Raw genomic sequence first — 26,926 nt, 5'->3', positions numbered from 1 at the left:
GGGGCTCTCTGCGAGGACCCAGTCCCTGGCGGCTGAAGGACAAGGACCACCCTATCTCCTTTCCTCCATCCGGCATATTGTGGTCACCTATCACATGTCAAGGCCATGTGATCGCTGCAGTTGGAATCAAAAGATGCGAATTCAAATCCTAAGTCTGCAGCTTATTAGCCCTGTGGACTTGCTTGAGGGGCAGTAGCTTCATTTGTAAAATCGGGATCCTGTGTGCAAACCTCAGGGGTGGCTGGTGATACTGAGAGGAATAGGAGGGGACTCCAACACCACATTGACTCTCAGTGAGAGACACAATCATTAAATAGAAGTCCCAGCATAGAAGAGTGTGTCAAGTTTAAGAGGAAGAAACAGGGTAAGCCATAAACTCGGGGGGATCACTGTTCTGAACATTAACATCTTTTCAGCATTCTGCAAGTTACCCAGCAATATCACATACTTCCTGCTCTATTGCCTCCACAGTCCTGTGAAGTGGATTCTTGTAGAAGGGTGAGGACAGGCATGTCCCCACTCCAATCATCTTTACCAAGAGAAACAGTTGCGCTGGGAAGGATACCCAGAAACCTTGCCTCAGGAGAGATGCCAGGAGCTGGCTCTGAATGTTCTTCCAAATAGGCACCTCTCCAAAGCCTTTCTGTGGTGAGAGCTTTGCCAGTCTCCTCATCCGCCCCTCAGAGAAGGAAGAGTCCGCTTCTTTGCCAAGAGGCAAGGTCACGTCAACAGTAGGTGAGAAAAACCGAGATCATATCAAATCTCTAGTGCACATTCACTGTGAGAGGGAGGAAAGGAAGCAAACTAATTTGGATCACGTCTTGGGGCAGGCACTAGACGTCCTCCTAGCATCAGGGTTGAATGGGTTCCCTTGGGGGAAAAAGGTAATCAAAACTTTGAGATGGCCAGTTATCCATCCCCAGGATCAAGACTCCAAAACAGGCCCTAGTCAGTTTGCTCAGTGCTTAAAGCATTGGCCCACAGGCTGAAGGGTCTCAGGTTCGATTCTGGTCAAGGGCTCATACCTCGGTTGCAGGCTCAATCCTGGTGCATGAGGCAGGCAAGCAATCAAGGTGTCTCTCTCTCTCTCTCTCTCTCTCTCTCTCCTCCCTCTCCCTCCTTCCCTCTCCCCTCACTCCCTCTTTCTTCCACTCTCTCTAAAAATCAATGGGAAAATATCCTTCAGTAATGATTAACAAAAACAAACAAACAAGACTCCAAAACAGGAGGATAAGAGTCACCCCATATCACCAACATTAAATTGGAGGTCACCCTAAAGAGATGGAACCCTGACACCCACGCTCCCTGCAGTAAGGGACACTTTGGCTGGGGCTCTAAGTTGTGCTATCTAGCCATCCTCCCATTCAGCATGAGGGAATTTGTCCCACATTTCCCCAAAAGGGTGGTGTCCAATAACGTGTGTACCCAAGGTTCAGGAGGCTTTCCTCATGCCTTACTGAGAACAGCTTCAGCGCCAGAAAGATACTTGAAAAGAAGGAAAGAAGGTGATCAGGGGTTAGCCGTCCCCAGACTGTGGCAGCTAGTGAAGCCACAAGAGGGCAGTGCAGAGAACGGCGCTGGTGACTTGGAAGGAGAATTTTAATGTCTGCTCAGGAAGGTAATGTGAGCTTCTTGGGATTCTGCCTAGAAAGGAGGTCCCTAAAGGGCCTCAGAGAATCTCCTGGGACTGTTTTCAATATTGTTTTTCTTGCACCCACATTTCCTGATTGCTCTTGCAGGCTACCCTGGGCTGGGAAGAGCAAGTGATGTAAAGAAAACCCTCAAAATTTATTTATGATACAAAACAAAGTAATGTGTATCAGCTGGATATGGTTTCAACAGTCACCTGAAGGATCCAGCCTCAATTCTTGCTCCCCATTGTCTCCAGGGACAGGACTGACATCTGAGACTATACTTGAGTCTAAACTTGGTGGCTTAGGAGGTGGTTTGTGCAGTGACAAGTGTGTGTTGAAGAAACTTCATATCGGTTCATTGGAACCAATTGTACACAGATCTTCCCAACTTTACTTTCAGTGACTTCCTATGGTAGCTTGAAATTAGCCGTGGTAAGAGTATTTACACCACAGAAATTGGCAAATGTGACACGCCAGAGCTTTTTATTCCTGGAGATTCAGCTGTCAAAGATTTAGCCACACACCACTGCCAATACTTGTTGCAGAAAATTCTTTGATAAAGAAACCATGTGTTGGGTTAGGACATTAGGAGAAAAAAATAACCTTAGGAAGAAATTATTTTGTATTGTGGTAGAACATTACACTAGACCCAGGATCAGGTTTACTTGGCAGAACAGATCTACGAGTTTGCAAATGGGGAGGACTCTGGCCAGGTCGCCTTTTCAGGGCAGGCCATACTTTCCTAAATGGTCAGATCCCTGAACAGTGCTAATATAACTATCCCCAGAGCCCCATCTTTATGTTACCATATTAATAAGAGGAAGAATTTATAAGTAAGTCTTTGGAGCTGAAGTGAAAGAATACTCTACTTCTAAAATACCTTGTTAGGTTGGTAGAAGAAGAAACAAGAAGAAATTGGCATATGCTCATGTGGAAGGTCGTTTGTTGAAGTTCATCTTCCTAACTTCATATACGGGGAGATTGTGTAAGACTGGAATCTCACAGCAGATTAACACTATGGCTAGCATTACCTTATGTCCTCTTAAAGAATGGGGAAGTCTCTAAGAATTCCCATCATAGAAGTCATTCATTCATAAGCAGGTTCTTGAAGTTTCTCATCTACTTATGCTAAACCAAAGGAAATTTTTCTTTTTGAAAATGTGAGAACTCCCCATGGATTATATTAATGTATAAGGGGAATTATTCATTAGCATTTGAAAGAGAGTCTATACAAAAAAAGAGTAAGGGTAATTGTGAAGAAATCATATTTAATAATTGAGTGCATTGTACCATGTATTTCTCAATTAATCCTCACAACAACCTTAAGATGTGAATACTATTACTCCTTCCATTTTACAGATGAGGAAATAGGTGCATAGAGAAGTTAAGTGATGTCCTCAGGTTAGGGCAGTGTTGGGATTTGAACTCAAGGATATGTGAATCTGGAACCCATACTCTAAGTTATAATTCTTTATTATATCCGTGCAATGGAAATATAGCTCCTCTCCAATGAACCTGGGTTCCCACTTTTGTTGGGTGAAAAATGATCTCAAGTTAGAGGTAGCAAGAGCATGGATTTCATAATTTGATCAAGTTTTTCAGGTATTTCATTAACTCCAAGCTTCAGACAGAGCAGGTGTTGGAAGGTGGAGTAGGAAACTTCAGGTTTCAACTTGTGCGGTTGTGGCCCATATGCAACGCAGGAGTCATTTCTCCCTAGGGTTTCTTATGCAAAACTAACAACAACAACAACAACAACAAAAAAACAACACCCAAAACAAAACAAATGCACACACACACAAAAAAACAACAACAAAAACACAAGCGTTTCTCTCCCATATGCATTCTTTCAGTGTTGCTGGAATCTTGGCAGAAATGCTATGTGAGATTTTTGTTTTGTGTTGTAGTTGCAAACTTTAGCTTCAGCCCTCATTCTAATGCTTTTAGGCCTGGTGTTTATACCCACCACTCAAACTGAATCCATTTATTCTAATCTTTACAATCAGTTTGTTTTCCCAAGTTTCCTTTTTCTTGCTTATTGGTACCACAGTTCCCTCCAAACTTAAAAAAGTTGGAATGATCTTTGGTTTTCTCCTCTTCTTCATCTCCCAACTGAACCCGTGTCAAACCCCATACTTCACTCACACGTCTCAAGTGTTCCCTGTTTTCATTTCTACATGCCACCCTGGCTCTGCTTCCCTCCCAAATGGGCTCTCATCTCTGAAATGATTGCCTGTCTCTAGCCTCAGGGCAGCCTTTAGGTTCCCATTTGCTTTTCAGCTCCTCCTTCTTCTGTACCAGTAGAACACTAGTTAGGAAGAATTCAGAGGCTGTATCTGAGATGCTCTAGAAAAAGTCCCTTGATTGATTAGTGATGCTTGCCATGACCAGGGGATAAGAAAGAAACATCCTCTTTCAGCCTCTCTCTGTTGCATTTATCCACTTTTGTCAGATGTATATTTGCAAAATGCACCTCAATGTATGTATTTATTATACTCAGAAACATTCTGGGGTTCTTTACTGCCTTCCCTAGGTTAAAATTCATCAGCTTGACATTTGAGAACCTAACTTATCTTCTCAGCTGCTTCTTTCATTGCTACCCTAGCTAACTTAAGTTCGTGATTCTCAAACTCAGTGTCACGATGGACCAGTGGGCAGGAGAGGGTGAGGTAATAACTAGAGACCTGGTGATCTTATGTAACACCACGTTCTGTCTAAACTCTGGCATCATCGGGCTATGAATGTGGGAGAGCGTCACATATGAACATCATCCTTTAGGAGGTCAAGACCAAAACTGATGGAGCACTGCTGCCCTGAGCTCTGCCAAACTGCACAAACAAACAAAACTCTTTGCCAACCACTAGAGGCCCGGTGCACGGATTCATGCACTGGATTCATGCACCGGTAGGGTCCCTCGGTCTGGCCTGTGGGATCAGGCTGAAACCAGCTCTCCAACATCCCTAAGGGTTTCCTCCTCTCTGGTCCCGGTGCATCACCCAAGAACCGCAGCTGCTAAGTCACCACAGCTTGGCAGCTCCTGCGTTGAGTGTTTGCCCCCTGGTGGTCAGTGCACATTATAGCTACATAGCTACTAGCCCGTCAGCTGGTTGGCCAGTCACTTAGGCTTTTATATATATATATAGATAGTTTGGGCTTCCCTTCCCCTGTACTTAACTAATACTGAGACTTCCACCTTTATATCTCTACATGCAAATTTTTTTTGTTGTTCTTCAAAGTTCAGCTTGCATTCTATCTCCTTCATGAAGCCTTCTCTTATTTTTCAAACTAGATATGTTATCTCCTTTTTATGAGCCCCAGAGCATTTTATTTAGGATGCTTATGTTCAACCTTGCATTATATTCTATATTTATTTGTCTTATATTCCTCACATAAGAGAGAAAGCTTTTTAAAAAAATCTTGAATCTCTCTATTTCTGGGTTGCATACATGGTAGGTCTTTCACAATCTGGCTTCTTCTGATCACACTTGTCACGTCTTTCCTCAGTTCCCCCTTGGCCTTCTCTGTTCCTGTCATACCAAACAATCTGGAGGGTGCCAACTCCATTTGCTCTCTCTTGCCTTCAGGCCTTTGCATGTGCCATATCTCCTCTGGTGAGAGAGATTGTCAAGATGGCCATAGTTCTCCACCCCTCCCAGAACCCACACCTCCTGCAATGTGACTTCCTCTCAAGAGGTGAGGACTATTCCCACTCCCTTGAGTCTGGGCTGGCCCTGGGACTTGCTTCAACACAGTGCAATGGAAATTACTGTGTGCCAGGTCTGAGTCTAGACCTCCAAAAGGCTTGTATGTTTCCGCTCGTTCCCTTGGAAGGTTACCCAGCCCCCTGTGAACGGCCCTGGGCCAGCCTGCGGGAAAATGAGAGAGCATGGGGAACAGAGACCAGCTCTCCCAGCAGAGGCTATGCTACACCAACAGCTCCCAGCCAACCCCAACCACCCAGCAGCTCTCTGTGGATATATTCACAGGTCCCAGATCAGCAGAACTGTCCAGCTGGGCCTAGCCGAATTGCTAGCCTACAGAATCATGAGCTAAACAAGTGGTTATTTTAATCTACTAAGTTTTGGAATGGGGTGTTATGTTGCCAAAGCTAACTGACATTTTAGTTCAAGAGCTACCCTTCTGTTCTTAACTTAAATATTAGTTATTTGGCAAAGCCATTTCTGATTCCCTTCAGGTCTGGGTTAGGGTTCCCTGTTACGTACCACAGAGGCATGAATAGTCCAGTATTATAATTATTTGTGAATTATCTCTATCACACATTAAGATTTTGTTGTTGTTCTTAATCCTCACAGGAGGATATTTTTCCATTAATTTTTTTAGAGTGAGTGTAAGGGGAGGAAAGAAGAGGTTGAGAGAGAGAGAGAGAGATTGAGATTGAGAGAGAGAGAGAAAGAGAGAGAGAGAGTAATGTCAATTGGTTGTCTCCCACATATGGCCTGACTGGGGTTGGGGATGGAACCTGCAACCCAGGTATGTGCCCTTGACTGGGAAATGAACCTGAGACCCTTTGCTGGGAGGGCTGATGCTCTAACCACTTAGAAACCTTGGCCAGGGCTCGATTGTAAGGTTTTTTGTGAAGGCAGAAATTTTGGCTTATGAATTATATCCTTTAGGTACAGCATAGTATCTACTACTCCACTGATGCTCAGAAAATATTTCTGAATGAAGCAATGGATTAAAAGAAGAGGTTGCAACTTGTGGCCTGGACAGTTGGTCACACATAGTTTTGACCTCAATGATAAATAAAATTTTTTAAATAAAATTTGTTTGCCTACATTTGAAAATGAAGACATTTTAGATAAATACCTATTTTCCTACTTCCCATTAAAAAATGAAAAGACTCATCAACATTGGGCTTTCATTTCTTCATGGCACCAACGAGTGGTGGCTGTCCCCTTCCGATGGGCACACACTTTCTGGCTGTTGCAGTCCTCACTGATGCCTATTGTCTCCTCGACACCCACTGTGCTTTGCCATCACATCTGTGAGTTTGGTTCTGTCGCAGATATTTGCAGGTTCCATGGAGCTACTTACCTGCTGTAAAGCACCCCACACGTAGGAGAGTGGCTGATAAATGTACCCCACTTATTTACTTCTGCCTTTGATATGCGTGTGATGGAGGCAGCCTCTCTCTTCCTGGGTAAGATTTTAAGCATTGCTCTTGGTCTCATTTTTCTCCCCTACAATTGAGTTTGTGTTTTCTCCTTGCAAAGGGTTTTCAAGGATAATTTGGCTTACAACCTGCCTACGCGAGAGAAAGACGGTTTTTGTTTGTTTGTTTGTTTGTTTTCATCTCATAATTCAGTTTCATTGTGGCAGAAACTGTGGTTTGGCCAGAGGTTTCCTCCCCCAGCAGAACTGGAAGGCTTGTCAGGAGCATCACGCCAGTTTTCAGATGGTTTCTTTTTTTTTCCTTTAGTGGTGTTTTAAGGTCGACATAAAATCCACAATGAGTGGCCTGTCACTTTCATGATGGATTGAAATAATATTTCTAGCAGTGTGAAGAAAGATTGGAGGGCCTTTTTTTTTTTTTTGAATGACTATTCATTCTACTTACAAGGCTTATAATTCAATGATGGAGTCTCTGAAAAAAAAAAAAACCCTCAGAAAATTCATAATTCCAGGTTTTAAAAATAAACTCACCAAGGTGGGCTGATGTTCAGCAGGAAGGCATTGGTACAGGCATGCCAGCTGTTTACCCTGGCATCTGTTCTAATTGGTCAGTGCTCAGGCTGAATCAGTAGCTAAATCTTTTTGAACATATCAACCCTGAAATTAATACATAGGCATGGAAAAAATGCTAGTCTTCAACCGTGTCTTTACCTTTGGACTAGTTTATGAGGCAGTAGGTGTAGCAACTTGGTGTAGCACAGCTCTGTGCCGCCTGGTGGTATCAATTCTCTTATGTAAATACCAATATAATTATCTAATTCAGAAGAGTCTTTATCTCTTACGGGGCATCCAAGGTTCAGCTCCCTGGAACATGAAAAGGCAGCTCAGCCTGTTTTCTCATTAGTGAAATGCATAAGCAGGTGGAACTTGGCTCTGGCTAAATTAGTTGATGCCTCATTATTCCTACACCTCCCAGATAATCATACCACTGACTGATGAGCTCAACCAAGATGGAGTCTGAAGTGAGCACAGCCTGTCTTGTTTAGCCACGAAAAGACACAAGCTCTATTTTTAGTAGTGGCTATTCTTCATTTGACGATGCATAACAATGAACAATGGGCTAGCAGACTTTAATCCTCCTTTTTATTTTTTTTAAGCCCAGTTGGAGAATTAAAGTATTTATTCCATGTCTCTTTTTTATATCCTGCAATCATCCTTAAAAAAATTAGCTTTTACCACAGAACTAATACATAATTGTTGCAGAAAAATTAAATAGGTAAAGTAGCATACAGACAATAAAATCCCCAAATCCCACCTCAAGAAAAACATGGTAGCATTTTGAAATGGATTAGTCTAGTTATCTCTTTGTCTCTGTCTCCCTCTTTATATTTTTGACAGCTTTAAAAGTTGGAGTTCTTTCTTTTTAAACTCTGAACTTAAAAATAAAAAATCGTGGAGGAAAATCTTTTCAAATTATTTTACACATTCTTCTGCTGTCTTAGGGATTGTTAAAAACAACTCAAGTTGTCACTCTGACCACTGATTATTGTCATGAGTCATTTTCATGTGAGTCTCGTTAAGCTATAACTTTTCCTACTTGTGTGCCTGCTTCTAGCCACCTGGAGTATTCTAATTTTTTTTGTGATTTGAAGAAAAAGAATGGTTGGTTAGAACTGTATGTGAATTAAAAGTCACCAAATTCTCCATGGACTTGAATCTCTCCTGTGGTATAAAAAGCATGGAATTTATTTAATAAGTTTCTGGGTTTTAAAATATTTATTTCTCATTTTTGACTATGTCTTAGAGTTGAGATTGCATAAAATGTGATCTCTGAATTAGAGAGATTTTAGTATATTTTGAAATTAATATAATTAATGAATTCCCTTTTCATCTTTCTGCATGTGGTTACCCAGAAATAAAAGCCATTTGATTTGTGGAACTTATGGAACTGAAATAAATTTTAAAAGAAGATTTATAATTTAGCTAAGGAGTCATCTTTATTAGCTGGTGTTAATCAGGTGACGGTGTTAATGAGGATGGGTGGGGGTCTTGCTGAGGTAACCAAAAACCCTCTCTAAATCTTAGTTGCTTAACACATCAGCATTTATTTCTTGTTTATGCAAAGTATACTTCTGGTCTGGTGACTCCCTGAGGTAGGTTTCTTGGAAATGGTGACTCAGGGATCTTGTCACGTATCATCTAGGACATGAAGTTATCAGGGTCAACACAGCAGAGGAAGAGAGATCACAGAGAGCTCACACCCCCTCTCAAATGCCTCCACATTAAAATGCTTCAGTCCTGGAGTAACACATGTCACTGCCACACACAGCCCATTGACCAGTAACCACCAGGGAGCTGATGCCCTTCCTGTGTGCCCACAGAGGAGCGGAGGACCAGATATGGATGAGTACTGCCAGTCTCCATCACAATGACCTTGGGCAAGTAACTTCACTTTGTCTCTATGACAGAGGGGTCAAACTAGGTGATGCTAGAACAATCCTTACCTCTTCTCACAGTCCCTGACTCTCAGTATTTGACTTCTTCTTACTATGAGTGTTGTGTTTTTTACTACATTGTAGGCATTGTTTTATTGTTATTGTAAGGCCATCTGGCATGTTCATACTAGTAAAGGACAGATGCTTGTGATGCATAGTGTAGCTGATGGTTAAGTGAGAGGCTTCTGAAGGCACATGATCTGGTATTGAATCCAGCTTGGTCGCCTACTGACAGTATGACCTTCGGTTCTTTGTTTTACTTCTCTCCGACTCACTTTTCTTGTTTGCTTTTTTTTTTTCTTTATTGATTAAGGTATTACATATGTGTTCTTATCCCCCCATTGCTCCCCTCCCCCTGCTTATGCCCTCACCCCCCCTGGTGTCTGTGTCCATTGGTTATGCTTATATGCATGCATACAAGTCCTTTGGTTGATCTCGCCCCCTTACCCCGACCCTCCCCTACCTTCCCTCTGAGGTTTGATGGTCTGGTCCCGTGGTCCGCAAACTGCGGCTCCAGAGCCACATGCGGCTCTTTGGCCCCTTGAGTGTGGCTCTTCCACACAATACCACAGCCTGGGCGAGTCTATTTTGAAGAAGTGGCATTAGAAGAAGTTTATGTTTAAAAAATTTGGCTCTCAAAAGAAATTTCAATCGTGGTACTGTTGATATTTGGCTCTGTTGACTAATGAGTTTGCCGACGACTGGTCTGGTCGATGTTTCTCTGTCTTGCTTGCTTTTTAACTTAAAGGTAAAATGGGGATAGGAATAGTATCATCCTTAAGTATCAAATGAGTGAATTCATATAATGTTATCATAACAAAGTCTGGAAGACACTAAAGAGTTCTATAAGTTTATTTGATTTGATTTTTTATTATTTTTAAAAAGATGGCTATCCTTCTTGCCCTGGCTTGATATGTGTCCACACAGTAATAGCTCAATAAGTTGTTGTCTTTCATGTCTTGGTGTGATTAGCTAGCCCAACCCATGCGAGTCTCTTTAATCTACTGACCCATTAAATGGAGTCACAAACAGTACCTGTAGGTGATTTGGGTCTTTGCCCAAGACCACCAACTTCTTTGTTCTGGTGCCTCATCTGCTTTAGCCTAGATTCCATCCCTGCCTGACCCTGTCTTGGCTCTATATTCGAGTTGGATCCTGCCTTTGGCTCCTGCAAGCTTGGGATTCCTGCATGGTTTCCACCCTTCATTGAGCTCTAGCTTTAGCTCATGGAGTTCCTAGGCTGGCCTTTTGATTCCTGGAGAACCCACTAACCTTGGGTGGTAACTCCATACTTTAACCTCAGTCCCTCAGGACCCAAAACCTGCTCAGCTTTTGGTTCACACTGAGGCTCAGTCCTGGCCTTCACACAGGGTACATTGGCAATATACCCTTTGAGTGTGGGCATTTCAGATGCCACCTAACCCTTATCATCATCCCAAATCAATGACATACCCAGGATGTTAAGTGTTACCTCTTCAGGTGGATGCATATGAGCAAGAATGTTTTTCTTTTCCTCCTGCATCTTAAGTGGATTGTCCTTGGGAATGAGTTGAACATATTGCAGCTGCAGAGAAGGTGAGAAATGCATGCATTTGCTCTACAGCATGGGGATGGCCTGGTCCTCTTCCCCTTTTGCTTTTTAGCTGGTCTAGTGAGGGATCCTCTGTGAATGGTTGCAAGTCCACTTGCTCCAGGCACGGAAAAGAACAGTTCTCTCCAAGCACTGTTCTTCCTCAGCTTGGTCCTGCCCAGTATAAGAAAGACAAATACTTTGATGTCAAGCTCCACTGAGGTCATCCTGTCCCCCACTGGCCAGAGAGAACATCCAGTCAGGCTGGACTGTGATGCAAGCATATTGCTTTCTGCTTCTCTTGGTCCTTTCTTTTCCAAGTTCTATATCAACGGACAGTGTGGTACTTTCCCCACAGTGCACAGTGCAGGTGGGAGACGCTAAGCCTGAGATTTATGCAGAGGGGAAGAATTACATCAAACAATATTGTCACCCTGTCCCTGAAATAATGATAAATGAAGCTGCAGCCTGCTTTCCCCCAATTTGCCGTCATAATCTTGTATGGCAAACAGGTCAAATTTGTCACTGCCAAATGCAATAAATTCTTATCTATGGTTTTGGAAAAAGATAAATCATCAGAGAATAATCTCCAAATACTCTGCAAAGGTGCTATAGCCCCACACTGTTCTCTATCTAACAGAGAATTAAGAAAGTTGTGCAAATCCAATTTTTTTAATCCTCACTCGAGGATATGTTTTTATTGATGAGAGAGAGAGGTGAGAGAAATCGATCAATTGCCTCCTGTACATGTCCCAAGTAGGGATTGGACCTGCAACCTAGGTATGTGCCCTGATCAGGAATTGAACTCACAACATTTCGTGTACTGGACGATGCTCCGGCCAACTGAGCCACACTGGCCAGGGTTGTTAGTCTGCTTTTTTTTTTTTTTTTTCTTTTTGCAATGAGAAATAAAGCCTCAATCTTCAGATTCCAAATTCCAGGCCTTCCCATAACCTCAACATCTCTCTTTATCATTTTGCCCATTGTGTTGGAGGCAGGACTGGGATAAATGTGGGGAGAGAAACTGTAGCCCTTGAGTAGCTGATCTCTCCTGTCCTCGGAGGAAAGCAGAGCAGTCAGGATTGCTGGGAACCTGGACTTGGTGAGTCCCCAGGGGGAGAAGAGCGCTGGGGTGCTCCTCTGTCCGGTGCCATCTTCCTGCCCTGCCCAGCCTGCCCGGCCCGGCCACTGTGGAGCTGAGACCTCCCTGCCCTTGGGCTCCCACTGCAGTGAGGCACGGCGCCTCGTCACAGCCTCAGGCTCGGCAAAGCGCAGGGGCGAGGGGGTGTGACAAGAAACTCTCTCCAGCTTGGAACAGAAGGTGCTCCGTTCTTTCATCTGTTGTTTATTTGTGGTTTGAGGTCAAGATTCAACTGAGACCAGTGAAAAGATGATTCTATGCATAGTCAACTGATGATGGAACTGCTTTTGGGGTTCCAAGGAATTTTCCAGTCCTCTACCAAACCCAGGAGGGGTAAGGTATCACTATGGCAGCCCTGTGGTGTACGTACAACGGATTTCTTTTTGGACCTAAGGAAAATGTATTGTGCCAGACTGCCCATCGCTCTTAACTTCACAGATGTTCCCAGAGGCAGCGAGGCAGACACGGTGCCCAGCGATTGGAAAGCATACCCTCCCCAAAGGGAGGTCCGCTGCCCACTTCGCTGAGGTTTAGCTTGGATGCGTTCTTAGTTGGAGATAACAGAATCCACTCCAACTGGCTTAAGAAGAAAGAGACTTAGGAGTGGCTAGAGATAACGTGCAGACCCTTTGTGAAGGCCAAAGACAGGGAATGGAGGTTGAGCTTCTAGGAACAACTGCCCAACGTAAACTGCGCAACTGAGCTGCTAAGGGATGGGCTGCCTCGTCACGGTCATGGGACAAGGAAGCAGCTGGGCATCAGAAGCAGCCACCACACTGCCAGCAGGGTCCCGCTACCCTGATCCAAAACAGTAACCTTGTGTCCCAGGCCCCGCCTCTCTTCCCAAGGGGCTCCGTTCTGAATCGAGGTCTCACACTAGGGCTTCTGAAAGGCAGAACCTCAAACACATCTGGAACTGCAGGCACAGGAGGGTCCACCTTTGCACCCTAGCTGGGTTTAAACAGAGTAGGGCGTGAAGCCCTCTACAATACCCTCCACAGTGCTTTTAGCCCGCTCTCTCCCGTCCGCTGGCATATTAAACAACAACGTTATTTTCCGTCCATCTGTCCTTCCATCTGTCCATCATCTATGCACCTACATATCTATCCACTGAACAGAGTTTTGCACTTTGGGTGTTTTATTTTTATCGGTTTCAGAATGTATTGAAAAGATAAGGATTTTTTAAAAAGTATAATAAAATATCATTATTACACTAACATTTAAAGCAATAACCCCTTCATATCATCAAATATCTAGTTGGTGTTCAGATTTTCCCAATTGTCTCATAATTTTAAAAACAGTTCGTTTGAATCAGGTTCCAGATAATGATGGTTTAGTGCTTACAACATGCAGCCGATTGATGTCTCTTCAGCCTCTTTTAATCTATAGTTTTCTTCTCCTTTCCTCTCCTTCCTGGCCCCTCTTCTCCCCCTGCCTTGCTCTCCCCTCCAGTCTTTCTCCTCCTCCTGTTTTCGTCCTCTCTCTCCTCCCTCCTCTTCCCCCTGCCAGCCCCCTTCTCCACTTCCTGCTCTTTCCCTCTCCACTTCCATGTGTTTGTTAAAGGACCTGGGTTGCTTGTCTTAGAGAGTCTATCACAGCGTGGGTTTTGCTTCCTGTACGTCCGCATTATCCTCTGACGTATTCCCCGGTAGTTTGCGTTTCCTATTAAGAGGCACTTACAGTTGGAGGCTGGTTTTATTTGAGTTTAATCAGAGTACTTGAGAGGTTGGTGTGCATCACGCAGAGGCTTGTCTCTTTTGGTGATATAAGCAGCCAGCCGTGGATGATCATTGCCTAGATCCCGCATTTCATTAGGGGCTTGCAAAACGTTTGGATTCTAAGTCCATCATTCCTGCCTCGTTTATTAGCTGGAATAAATGAGGGACGGACCAAACTCTGCCAGGAATGAAGCAGCCTGTGTCATCTTCAAAGTGCTTCCTGGACAGCTTGGGCTTACTTGGCAAACCAGAGGGCTTTGGCCTCCCTCTCGCTCTCTCTGTCTCTTGTGGCCACTGTTTAACTTCACGCTGTTAGATGGTCTATATTCTCCAAGAGGAGGTAAACGTTTTATTTCCCCTTTACAAAAGTGCTACGTGGCTATTACAGAAAATACCAAGAACCGAAAGGTGAGGGGGAAAAAACCCCATCCATAATCTTAACAACATATAATTACTAAAAATTAAAAATGCTTTTCTGTTCTGAAATCAGTGTAAATATTGCCCAGTGGGACCCATAGCCCACTCTAATGCCACCCTAATGAGGTTGAGAGACCAGTTGAAGAAAAAGCAGGTGCTTTTTCCTTCCTTCCTTCCTTCCTTCCTTCCTTCCTTCCTTCCTTCCTCCCTCCATTTCCTCCTTCCTTCCCTCCTCCCTCCCTCCTTCCCTCCCTCCCTCCCTCCCACCATTCCCTCCTTCTTCCCTCCTCCCTCCCTCCCTCCCTACTTCCCTCTTTTTCTCTCTTTCTTCCTCTCTCTCTCTTTCCTCCCTTCCTCCCTTCCTCTCTCCCTCCCTCCCTCCCTTCCTCCTTTCCTCCCTTCCCCTCCCTTCCTTCCTTCCTTCCTTCCTTCCTTCCTTCCTTTCTTTCTTTCTTTCTTCCTTTCTTTCTTTCTTTCTTTCTTTCTTTCTTTCTTTCTTTCTTTCTTTCTTTCTTTCTTTCTTTCTTTCTTTCTTTTCCTTTCTGTTCTAGCTTGTACACATTGCATAGAACTGACCTTCAGCCCTGCAGGCATTCTGCAGCTGTACCTCAGTGTTAGGCTGTCCCAGGGAGAGTGTCTGTAAGCCTTTTGTTATCAATACACTTTAATCTTATCCTTGTACCCAGCCCACAAAGTTATGATAATGAGAACTCGAACTCTTCGGGACATCACTGTCAAAAGTCTTTCCTCTGTAGGCGTCAGAAAGTGCTGAGAAGTCTTAGCTGAGCAACGTGTAAGGGGAAGGAAACAAGATTTTGGACCACCATTTGCTTTCCTGGATGCAAAAAAGTCTTTTGAGGGGTTGAATAAGGTAAGAATGCCTTTATTTTCTTGGAGAGGGAGGGATGGATCCTGAGTCATCCATTGCCTCAGATATCTTGATGAAACCCCAAACCTCCACCCCATTTTCTTAGCTTTGGAAACCCATTTTGCCATATTATTACTTTTTTTCTTTCACAGTCTTGAGAAATAGAGACCTCAGCATGGTAAAGATGTGACAAGTGGCTTGCTGTTGTCTCATTAGAAGCTCATCATTGACCTTCTAGGATTATGCTAGATTAAGTGGGAACCATAAGGAAATGTATATTCCTTTAAAATGTAATTCTTGGTCCATTGGCCTCCTGCAGCAGACAAGACATTTGCTTTAATGTTTCAAATCAGATTTTAATCATTATGAGAAATAAATAGTACTAATGGCTTAAAAAAGAATTGTGATATGTTGGCAGTAATTCTGGCCACAAAGTAAGAGTGGTGAAACACATCACTGAAATCTGATTAAGAGGTGGAAACTCTAATGTTAAATCAAGTGCTACTGTTGACTTGTGCAAAAGGCCGGTACTGGTAACCAGTCAACAGAGAAAAACTAGAAAAAAAAAGTATGATTTTGTTGTTTGTTACACAGGCTCCTACCACCTGACTACATCTCTTACATATATCATTTGCCTGTAGATGGCAATGACCTCCGGGGTTGGGAGGTCCACTTGTCAGTCATCCATCTTTTATTGCCCTTTTTGTACAGAAGTTGTCTCAGCTAACAGAAAGGCTCACAGAAACCAAAGATTAGAGCAAGAACTAGGTGTACTGGGTTTGAAGTTTGCTACTGAAACAATAGCTAATGACTAATAAGCTTCTTTGGATCATCACAGTTCCAGAGGCATATCTTAGATGTGCTTCCTGACTTCTGGGGGCTGTCAGTGAAACCTGGGACCCAGATGCAGAACTAATTTGTTCTGCCCTAAATTTAAAGTTGTTCCTACTGCTGGTCTTGAAGGTGGTCATGGTGGTGCCATATGGATGAGGAAAGTCTACCAATAACCAGGAAATTTAGGAAGATGTTTCTGTCTCTTTGTCCATTCCCAGTTCAGCCCTTCCTCTGAAGTGTTTGCTTGCTGGTTGACTGATTTTTAACCTCTAGTCCAGGGGATGCAAAATAAAATGACTACAAAGACCAGGTAGTAACTTAGATGTACGAGAACCATGGGGTAGAAGCTATGGCAGGTTGGAGAAAGCACGCACCATCTAAAAAGAACAGCACCTACTAAGTTTTGAAACTTTGAAAGAAATTTGAAGTTTCAGATTTGCAAATGTGGACACAATAGAAAAATTGTGAGACTTAATCTTTTATCTTGTCAATTAAGTCAAATTGAAACCAAAAATTGTCTGGGCTGTACTAAACACAATTGTTTGTTGCTAATTTACAACTCTTGGGGGTAGCAGCATCTTAGCCACATATTACCATTTCCGGGGGCAAGGGTAGGGGGTCAAGTCTTAGGATTCCAGTCCCATCTCACTGCTCAGGCTTCCTAAGGTATGGTTAATAAAGTGGGCTCGCAAGTCCCTTCCTGTGATTCCAATAATCCTTTAATGGTAGTCTCATATAAACTCTCTTCAAGGACCTTGAAGAACACAGAGCCTTGCCAATTTGGAACCCAGGGATGAATGTCAACATTTTGAGCACTTACTACATTCCATGGAACCAACAAATTATTAGTTGCATTATCTCCTCTTATTTTGATGGGAACTCTATGAAATAGATACTAAAATTATCACCATCATATTCCTATTTACAGATGGAGAAACTGAGGCTCATTGTCTGGGATTTCCCAAGTTCAGTTGCAGTAAGTGGCAGAAATGAGATTTGAATTCTGGAGTCAGACTTCAGAATCCAATTTTTAATGACCATTATTATACTTTCTCCTGTTATATGACTTTTTAGCTTCTATAGTCCCTCTGCGTGATGATGAATTCTCCTCCTAAAATATCCTAAGGAATTTGTAAGGACATTTTCTGCTTCTGTAGAACACAGGGGCATTTGTATTTTTATCCTCTTCATCTGCTACAGGGTTTGCAAAATGTGTGAAATCCTTATCACTGAAGAGGAAAATTTTATTAACACCTGGCTTGAGACCAGAGATGCCAACCCCCTTTTCCAGGCCATTTTCTTATCAGGTAGATAAGAAAGTTAGAACATGGGGTTTAGAGGCCTATGGTATGGATTTCACCTCCAAGTGGACAAGATAATTTTACTTAGTCTCTGATCACAGAGTAAAGCCCCCACCTCAGCAAGCCCTCTCACAAGTACAAACAACGTGGGTGGTCCGTCATCCCCGTGGACAGAAGTGCTCCAACCTAGACCCATAAACAGCATCATCACCATAAAGGAAAGCAGCAGTGATGTAGCTGAGGAATGCAAATAGGTTTTCACTTAGTTGCCAATGTCAAATGATGAGTGGTGGATGCCAGGATGAGTACTGTGCTGAGAAGGATTTGGAACCCCCCCTCCCCCACCCCGAACTTATTGAAGAGTGCTGCAATTGATTGGTCTTGTCTGATATGGGCTTGGGATATGGAACTAGTGGTGAATGTGCTCTATACTTGCCTGCTATAGTCTCTTCCTATGAAAGAGCTAAGACGTCTCAGGCAAATTAAAGTATATGCATTTTAATTTGTGATTCTGTCTTTTTCTATCTCTTCCTTATTTCTTCTTCCATCTCTGCTTCTTTCTTAGGAAAAATGGCCAAGCGCACCTTCTCTACATTAGAGACGTTCCTGATTTTCCTTCTCGTAATGATGACTGCTATCACGGTGGCCCTTCTCAGCCTCTTGTTTATCACCAGTGGGACCATTGAAAATCCCAAAGGCAAGTGTCATGGGCCCTCTTGGATGCTGTGCATACGCCTGCAGGAAATTCCTTGATTACTGTGGACCCTAAGGCAGGAAATAGTGTCTGTTGATAATGCTGATAATGGGGGCAAACGGAGAAGAAAGATCCACTTAGTATCAATTAGTCTTTTAAAAGCCTTGAAGAAGAGAGTGTTGAATTCACATCTTCAGGAGGGTCAATGAAGCTCTGTAAATGAGCTCGAGTGGGGAGGGGACCAGGATGGGGGCAGCTGCAATTTTGGTGAAGAGGGTCCACAGCCCCTCCTGAGTGACAGCTGATTGTTGTTATGATCAACATGGACTCAATTCTCCTGAGTTTCAAGAGAAGCTAGAAATTTGGGTGTTTAGACATATCTTGATTTATTTTCAGCACCACAAATGAATTTAGTTTTTAAAAACTATCTAGGCTCTATTTACAGGCAATAATAGGCCCATGGGTCTTTATAAAGTAACCTCTAGGTCAGTGGTCAGCAAACTGCGGCTCACGAGCCACATGCGGCTCGCGAGCCGTGGCTTGCTGCTCTGTTGACTAATGAGTTTGCCAGCCACTGACCTAGACTCTCGATTCCAATAATTACAGGCTGTTGTTGTTCCTTGTGATTAAGCCCCTATCCCAGTGGTCGGCAAACTCAGTCAACAGAACAGCAAACCGCGGCTTGCGAGCCGCAGTTTGCCGACCACTGCTCTAGGTTATATTATACCTGTTAAATGAGTAGAGAAGACAGTGGGGTGCGAATGCTCTGACCAAAGTAAAGGGAGGGCTGGACTCAGGCCAAATGGAGAAGAAGATGCATGTCTGAACCCCAGTTTTCTCTTTGGTGGCCTTTTCTCTTTTCCAGTGTATTCTCCACCATGTCCCCGTGCTTTGAATTTCCTGCAAACACAGAGGACCAGAAATCCTCTGTGCCAGGAGTGGGCAGAGCGGGTCCTGGACTGCTAGATATGAAAGGCTCTGTAGGGCTTATTTAGTTTTAGCTCTTAAAATGAGACTAAGGGAGCCCTGGCCAGTATCGCTCAGTGGTTAGAGTGTGGGCCTGCAGACTGAAGGGTTCAGGGTTCAATTCCCAGTCAAGGGCACATACCTGGGTTGCAGGTTCCATCCCTGGCCCTGTTCAGGGTGTGAACAGAAGGCAACCAATAGATGTGTCTCTCTCACGTAGATCTCCCTCCCTCCCTCCCTCCCTCCCTCCCTCCCTCCCTCCCTCCCTCCCTCCTTTCCTCCCTTCCTTCCTTCCTCTCTTCCTTCCTCTCTTCCTTCCTTCCTTCCTTCCTTCCTTCCTTCCTTCCTTCCTCCCTCCCTCCCTCCCTCCCTCCCTCCCTCCCTCCCTCTCTCTCTCCCTCTCTCCCCTTTCCCCCTCCCTTCCTCTCACCCTCTCTATAAATCAATGGGAGAAATATCCTAGGGTGAGGATTAACAAAAAAAAAAAAAAAAAAAAAAAAAAGAGAGAGAGAGAGAGAAAGAGAGAGAGAGAGAGAGACTCAGGGATAATTACAGCAACTATTCCCATAGTGGAAGTTGCTGTTTATGGAAGGGTTTCTTTGTGGCAAGCACTGTAATCAGGAGCCTACATCAGTTTCTTATTTAATTCAATAAGGTTCCTATGAAGGTAGATGCCAGTCTTAGTACCATTTTATAGATGTGAAAGCTGAGACTCTGAGATCCCAAAGAGCTTGCCCTTGGCTATGTAAGTTTTGCTTTGGTTGGCACCACATCCTTATGTCAGTATCAATAAAGCAATAGCAAAGCTTCCTGCTTCCTTTCTGGCAATACTAGATGTCCTGTAGAGAATGTAGGCTTGGGGAGGAAAAGACACAGATTCTAACTCCCTCTGGAATGTGGTTGAAAGAGCATCAGATTCTTAGTTGGAAGGTCTGGTTTGGTCACGTGATTAATCATATGCTCTCTGAAATCTTGGTTAAGTCACTCTCTTGGCTTTAATATTCTCATATGTAAATTGAGGAGATTGGACCAGGTGATCTCTAAGTGTTGTGTTTTCTTTCTTTCTTTCTTTTTTCTTTCTTTCTTTCTTTTCTTTCTTTCTTTCTTTCTTTTCTTTTCTTTTCTTTTCTTTTCTCTTTCTTTCTTTCTTTCTTTCTTTCTTTCTTTCTTTCTTTCTTTCTTCTTTCTCTTCCTTCCTTCCTTCCTTCCTTCCTTCCTTCCTTCCTTCCTTCCTTCCTTCCTTCCTTCCTTCCTTCCTTCTTTGCTCCAGAAGTCTAGGATTCCATAATGAGTTAGTTGCTAATCTCTTGCCTAAGTACTTCCTGAGCTCTAATACCTTCTGTCACTGACCTCTGTTGCCTTGGCCATCCCTGGCTGTTGTCCAGGTTGGAAACAAACAAGTAAAATGTAGATGTAAAATGTCTATATAAATAAAATCAAAGCTATAAGGCAGTCACTGCTCTATATTTTTAAAATGCATTAACATATTTATTGTTCAAAACAACCCTTGGAAGCAGGGTATTATTATTATTATCTCTATTTTATATATGAGAAAAATTGGGGTGGATAGCTTAAGTAATTTGTCTAGCCAGTAATTGGTAAAGTCAGTTTTCAAATCCAGATTTCTGGCACCAGTTCTTTTATTCCCAACTAGTGGCCTAGTGCATGAAATTTGTGCATGGGGGGAGGTATCCCTCCAATCTGGGATCCCTCGGGGGATGTCTAACTGCTGATTTAGGGGATCGGGCCTAAACCGGCAGTCAGACATTCCTTTCGAAATCCAGGACCACTGGCTCCTAGCTGCTCACCTGCCTGCCTGCCTGATTGCCCCTAACTGCCCTGCCCCCTGCTGGCCTGATCACCCTCAACTGCACCCCCACCAGCCTGCTCCTCTCCAACTCCCCCCACCTCCCGCCAGCCTGCTTGCCCCCAACTGGCCCCTCCTGCTGACCTAATCACACCCAACTGTTCTCCCCTCCTGGTCTGATCGCCCCAAACCGCCTCTGCCTCGGCCCCACCACCATGGCTTTGTCCTGAAAGATGTCGGGAAGGTCTCCTGGTCTAATTAGCATATTACCCTTTTATTAGTATAGAATAGAGACCTGGTGCATGGGTGGGGGCTGGCTGGTCTTCCTTGAAGGGAGTCTTGGATCAGGGTGGGGGTCCCCTTGGGGGGCAGGACCGGCCTAGGTGAGGGGCTGGGGTAGTTTGCAGGCTGGCCACACCCCCATCGGGGTGGGGGGTGTCCCCGCTGGGGGACATGGCAGCCTGAGTGAGGGGCTGAGGGTCATTTGCAGGCTGGCCACACCCCATTGGGGTGAGGGTCCCCGCTAGGGGGTGTGGCCAGCCTGGGTGAGGGGCTGAGGGCTGTTTGCAGGCTGGCTATGTTGCCTTCAGGGTGAGGGACCCCAGCTGGGGGGCGTGGCCGGCCTGGGCTAGGGGCTGAGGGCCATTTGGGGTTTGCAGGCCGGCCAAGCCCCTGGCTTTGTCTGGAAGGTCTCCCGGTCTAATTAGCATATTACTCTTTTATTAGTATAGATGCTATTCTGCCTCCCTGATATTTGTATGTATATGTGATATACATATTGATAAGAAATATAGTGTGTAGTAATGCATATATGGTGACATGAGAATCATTAGCATAAGATAGAACTATGTCAACAAGTATACAATGATCTAGGTTGCATTAAGAGTAAGTCTTTAGCCCTGGCCGTTGTGGCTCAGTGGGTTGGGCATTGTACCATGCACGAAAAAAGGTTGCTGGTTGGATTCCCAGCAACATTGTAGGCTCAATCCATGGTAGGGGGTGTGCAGGAGGCAGCTGATTGATGTTTCGCTCTTACATTGATGTTTCTCTCTCCCTCTCCCTTCCTCTCTCTCTAAAAATCAATTAAAAATATATATTTAAGAATAAGTCTTTAAAAAAGGAATAAAAGTCTTGAGAAGGCTGAGGAAGATCAAAGCAGGATAGAGACAGCTGGGGTGGCATCCTGGAGATGAGGGTTTGAGCTGGATGTGAGTGTGATGGAAATGAATCAACTCTGAAGTTGGTAGTGGAGATTGGTTGGTGGAGCAGAAAGGAATAAGGACTCTGGATGGAGAGAATGGCAAGAACAAATCCCAAGAGGCTATGTTTAGTAGGTTGTGTGTCAGGAACCTGGCACATAATTTGTTTCGCTGGTGTAGAAGTGCATGGTGAGTGAATGAAAGGTGATGAGTTTGAAAAGGAATGGCTTGTGAGGAGAAGCTGAAGGAGGTTTGATGGAGACCTTGATTGTTTGGTTGAAACATGTGCAGTAAAGAAAAAGATCATTCTTAGAAATGATATAAAACAAGTTCCTGAGATGTTTTCCACCATAAATGATATAAAACAAGTTCCTGAGATGTTTTCCACCATGTATCATACACATAAACAATATACAAAGATTTTTTTCCTCAGGAACCTGAACTTATATGTTCTAACTAATGCTGACACATAAATGATCTGAATTGTTCCTTAAATATCTTCCTCTATTTTTATTTTTTTAAATTTTATATATCTATTTATTTAATTGAATTTATTGGGTGACATTGGTTAATAAAATTATATAGGTTTCAGCTATAGAATTCTACAATTCGTCATCTGTATTGTGTGTTTACCACCCCAATTCAAGTCTCAAATATTTTATTCTATTTTTGGATTCAGGTTTTCCATCCACCGAGAGCGCTCAGGCCACCCAGAGCCCCACAGCCGCCCAGGGCTCCACACTCACACAAGGCCCCACAGCCACCCAGGTGTCCCCAGTGACTACTACCCCAGAGCCTCCTCTATTTCAGAACTTCAGTGGCTACCACATAGGTGTTGGGCGAGCTGACTGCACAGGACAAGTAGCGGATATCAATATGGTAGGTAAATCATAGGCTCCTCAAAGAGACTGTGAAATAAAGTCTTATTATTTTGAATCCTGCATTTATTCCTGGTTATTATAGCATCATCTTGCTTTTCTCTTTGACTTCACTGCTGTGTAACACTATGAGTATTGTCCTATAAGGAAGAGGGGTTCATTTATTCAACCACAACTCCCTTGTCAAGACAGTTGGCCACTTTTTTATGAAATGGCAGGGCTAGAAAACTCAAATATGACAGAGGATGGGCAGGTATCATAAGTGACTGAAGCAGGTCAGTGTAAGATGTTCAACATCTAGTGATCCTCAGTTTGGGGACAGTAGGAAGTTGTGGGCATGGTGGTGCATCTAGAAAGTGCACGGCTTCAGCTAATTGTTGCCATGTAAGCATGTGGACTTAGGGTTGCTATATCTGACAGTTTTTTCCAAGAGAAGGCAGAAACATCTCTGGATTGAAGATCTGAGGGTTTAAATAGGTCACTTGGAAAATGTAGGCAACTCTAGTTAGTTAAAACTGAAAACCTGGCATGAGCCAACAGTGCATTAGCCAAGTAAAACCCTTCAATGTGTTAGGTGTGGTCTGTTGGCTGTTAGCATGCAACTTCTTCGCTCTGATGGTGGTAACACTGTTTATATCAATCCTTCCCTAGGAAACAAGAGCATGAGGTTGTCTGATGGGATTGTCTCATGTCTACCAAAGAATCTTTAGCTTCAAGGAATTACAGTTGACCCTTGAACAATGAGGGGGTTAGGTACTTGAACAAAATGCAGATCAAAACATTATTTTTGATCCACGGTTGGGAATGTAAAAATACTATTTTCGATCCCTGGTTGGTTGAATCCAAGGATGTGAAACCTGTGGATCTGAAGGGCTGACTGTATTTATTTTAAAAAGTCATACATAAGTGGATGCGCACAGTTTAAACCTGTGTTGTTTAAGGGTCAACTGTATTCCTTGCTGTCTGTTGTGAAAACTGACTCTTGAATCAATGTAACCCTAAATAAACACCCACGTAAGGTTAAAGCAAGCAGTAGAGGGAGCATTCTGAAGACCTGGGTAGACTTTAAGGGTGGGTTTTATGACATGGTGAGAGAAGGGGCAGGGGTAGATGTATTTGATCTGACTTGGCTTAGGGAGGGACAACATGGGACAAGCCAGGGTTAGGTACTTAACCATAAAGAAACCATTTTCTTCAGGTAGAAAACAAAACAAAACATTCACATTAGCAACTTGAGTGAGGGAGCCTTCAATTTCAGGGTGTTCCCCCTCAGTGTGCATGGTGGGACGGGAACTATTTCCTTGTGTAGTACCTTAGACTGGCAGGAGAAAAGGTCTTGTTTCAAAAAACAGAGAAGCCCTGAAAGCTCTCCAGGACAGTAACAAAATTCTGGGCCACACCAGCTCCTTCCTCACCCACAGGGCAATGAATAGCTTCTGTCAAGCTTATTGCTACTTTGCCTTTACTTATTTCTACACAGAAGAGTAAAGACTCTTTTATGTTGTTGGCTTTATTATTGAAAACACATGTATTATCTCACTAGGAGCTTTCAGTGACCTGTGGACTATTTTTATTTGTCTTTCCTAAGTAGTCTTTTCCTCCGTGGGTGAGCCTGCTTTCTGTTGGGGGTGGGGTGGGCGAGATGAGATAGAGCGCCTATGATTCTCTCTCCCCCTGTAGATGGGCTCTGATAGTCTTTTCCCCTTTAGATGGGCTACAGCAAAAGTGGCCAGAATGCACGGGGCCTCCTCACCAGGTTGTACAGTCGTGCTTTCATCATGGCAGAGCCTGATGGGTCCAATCGAATGGCATTTGTGAGCGTCGACATAGGCATGGTATCCCAACGATTGAGGCTGGAGGTAAGTGATTGATGTGAGGAAAGAAATGACTTGATGTTAAAAAAAAGTCAGTAGCTAAGCCCTCCTGGTTTTTCATCCAGTGAGTTTCTACTACCTGCAACATTATAGGCTCTTGACAATCCAGGAGACAGAGTGATCCGAATTTTTCCATTCTGAATTATCTTGGTCAAGATTTGCTTTCAATTCTGCTAGTGGTGCATCATCATTATTGATTGCTAATGTTATTTGAAAGCTTATTACATTCCAGGGGACTTTCACATACATTCTCTCATTTAATCTTCCTTAATAGAAGTCTGAGAGTGTCAATTAATCAGTAACCCTTCCTTCAAGTTTTTAGATAACTGAAAATAGATGAAAATAACCTGATGAGAATTAAAAATACAACACTGAAATTAGGTTGGCCATAGATTGCTGAAGCTGTGTGATAGGCAGACATGGGCATTTTATTATATTATTCTGATTATGTGTTTCTTGGGGGTTCTAGCTTAGGGTATCTTGAAATTAAGATAGTGGCAAGGACCGCAATCATCTGAAGGCTGGAGTGGGGCTGGAAGATCCACTTCCAAGAATATTTACTCATGTGGCTGTTGGCAGAAGGCCTCCCTTCCCCATTGTCCATATCCTTTTGACAGAGCCGCTGGCTTTCCTCAGAGCGAGTAATTCAAGCAAAAGAGCAGGGAAGAAGCCACAGTGCCTTTCCTAACCCAGGCTCAGGAGTTGCACACCATCACTTCCACCCTGTTCTATTCATTGGAAGCAAGTCGCTAAGTCCATTTCACACGCAGGGATAGTAAAGTTAAATTTCACTTCTTGAAGGCAAGAGTATCATATAATTTGTGGGTATACAGTATTTTAAAACCAGCACATGGAGATTCAGGAAATGAAAATTAGGGGGAAAATTTTCAAAGTGGAAGTGACACTTGAATGGGCAGAATTTTAAATGATTGACATGAGTGAGAGCTGAGAAATGCAGGGGACGGCATGAACAGAGGCACAGGGGAGGCTCAGGGGAGGAATATAGACTCTAGAGACAAAGCTTAGTTAGTTCTATTATGACACATGTAGGCATGTGATTGGAGATGTGCCTGGAAGGTGTGTTCATAATTATAGAGGTCCTGGGATGCCAGGTTGTTTTTAATTCTGAAAGTAATGGGGATTATTAGAAAACTTTTGAGTGGAAAGGTGATGCAATCACAATTTTGCATTACAATGATTACTCAGATGGTGAATTTGAGGTAGATTGGAATAGACTAGAAATAGAGGAGAAGACAGAAATGGGCAGATTCTTTAAATTAATGTCAAGGCTCTATTGGTGAGGGTCCAGTTGGGAAAACAGTAATCACATTAGGCATTTCAAACAGGGGGGATTTAATACAGCGGAGTTTTACAATATGATGGAAGGCTGAAAGAGCTATAAAGGGAAGCTATGCTAGCAGGAAGGATTTTAACTCTGCCTGGTGATTTCCCCTACATCATGTGACTCTCACACAAAAGTTCTAAACCAGTGGGGTGGCAGTGAGACTACATGATGGTAAGAGTTCACATTAAGTGCTAATGGATTTGGGAATGAATAGACATAAAAGTGAACACTTAACTTCATTTCCATGATGAGTAAGACACTGTTCTATATCCTACTAACAACTATATGAGGAAGACACTATTATTATATCATTTGACAGCCTGGGAAACAGAGTTGCAGAGGATCAAGTAACTTGTCCAAGATTATACTTATGAGCTGTCCGGGCTGGGATTCGAACATAGGCACCTCGGTGCCAGAGCTCATGCTCATTACCAACTGCACATACTGTCTTTCTGAAGAATCAAAGATGGCTCTGATTGGGAAATAGTGTTGTCAGTAGTAGCAATAGGAGAGTTAAAAGGTAGACTTTGTGGGTGGAGCATGGGGGGAGAGGGGTTTAATGTGTTGGGTTGTAGACACTATGAAGTCAATAGTGGGGACCATTTAATCATCTCTTCCTATTTTTACTTCCCCCATGCAATCTGAGACCCAGTGGGAAGGCCTTTAAATGAACCCACTTAGTCATCCCCAGTTAACCCAAGGGAGGTTGTGAAAAATAAATGTAGCTAAACAAGTGCCATTAAGCTTACTTATAACACCTGGTTTTAGGCAGGTTCTCAGTCTCAGCTTTAAGATGGATGAAATTTCCAGCATGGAATGAAGAGTAAGGATGATTTCTGAGCAGTGAGGCAGGGCAGGAAAACTGAACGACTTTCCAACTCTGTCTATGTCATGTTCCCATGAGTGTTAGTGTTAGAAAATGGAATGGAAACTGCAGAAAAAGAAGTGAGCTGTAGACACGAATATAGCTTCTTTGTTCTATGTTAAACTATCCCTCCTTTCATGAAGTAGACAACATGCTATTTATAATGGCTATCTTCAGGCATTTCCAT

The 26,926-nt window shown here is 43.4% G+C and overlaps 1 protein-coding gene across 1 annotated transcript in view; it reads left to right on the top strand.

Moving 5' to 3' along the window:
* Positions 1-14,891: 14,891 nt before the first annotated feature.
* Positions 14,892-26,926, top strand: part of ASAH2 (N-acylsphingosine amidohydrolase 2) — a 57,604-nt gene continuing 45,569 nt past the window's right edge. The window contains exons 1-4 of the mRNA XM_054729219.1: positions 14,892-14,979; positions 17,677-17,814; positions 22,502-22,656; positions 24,365-24,514. Of these exons, the coding sequence (XP_054585194.1) occupies positions 17,682-17,814; positions 22,502-22,656; positions 24,365-24,514 (438 nt within the window). The 5' untranslated portion in view covers positions 14,892-14,979; positions 17,677-17,681. The remainder of the gene's footprint in view (positions 14,980-17,676; positions 17,815-22,501; positions 22,657-24,364; positions 24,515-26,926) is intronic.

This window comes from Eptesicus fuscus, chromosome 17 (genome assembly GCF_027574615.1).
Source record: "Eptesicus fuscus isolate TK198812 chromosome 17, DD_ASM_mEF_20220401, whole genome shotgun sequence".
In the NCBI taxonomy this organism is placed as follows: domain Eukaryota; kingdom Metazoa; phylum Chordata; class Mammalia; order Chiroptera; family Vespertilionidae; genus Eptesicus; species Eptesicus fuscus.
This window is presented reverse-complemented; position numbering and strand designations above follow the sequence as displayed.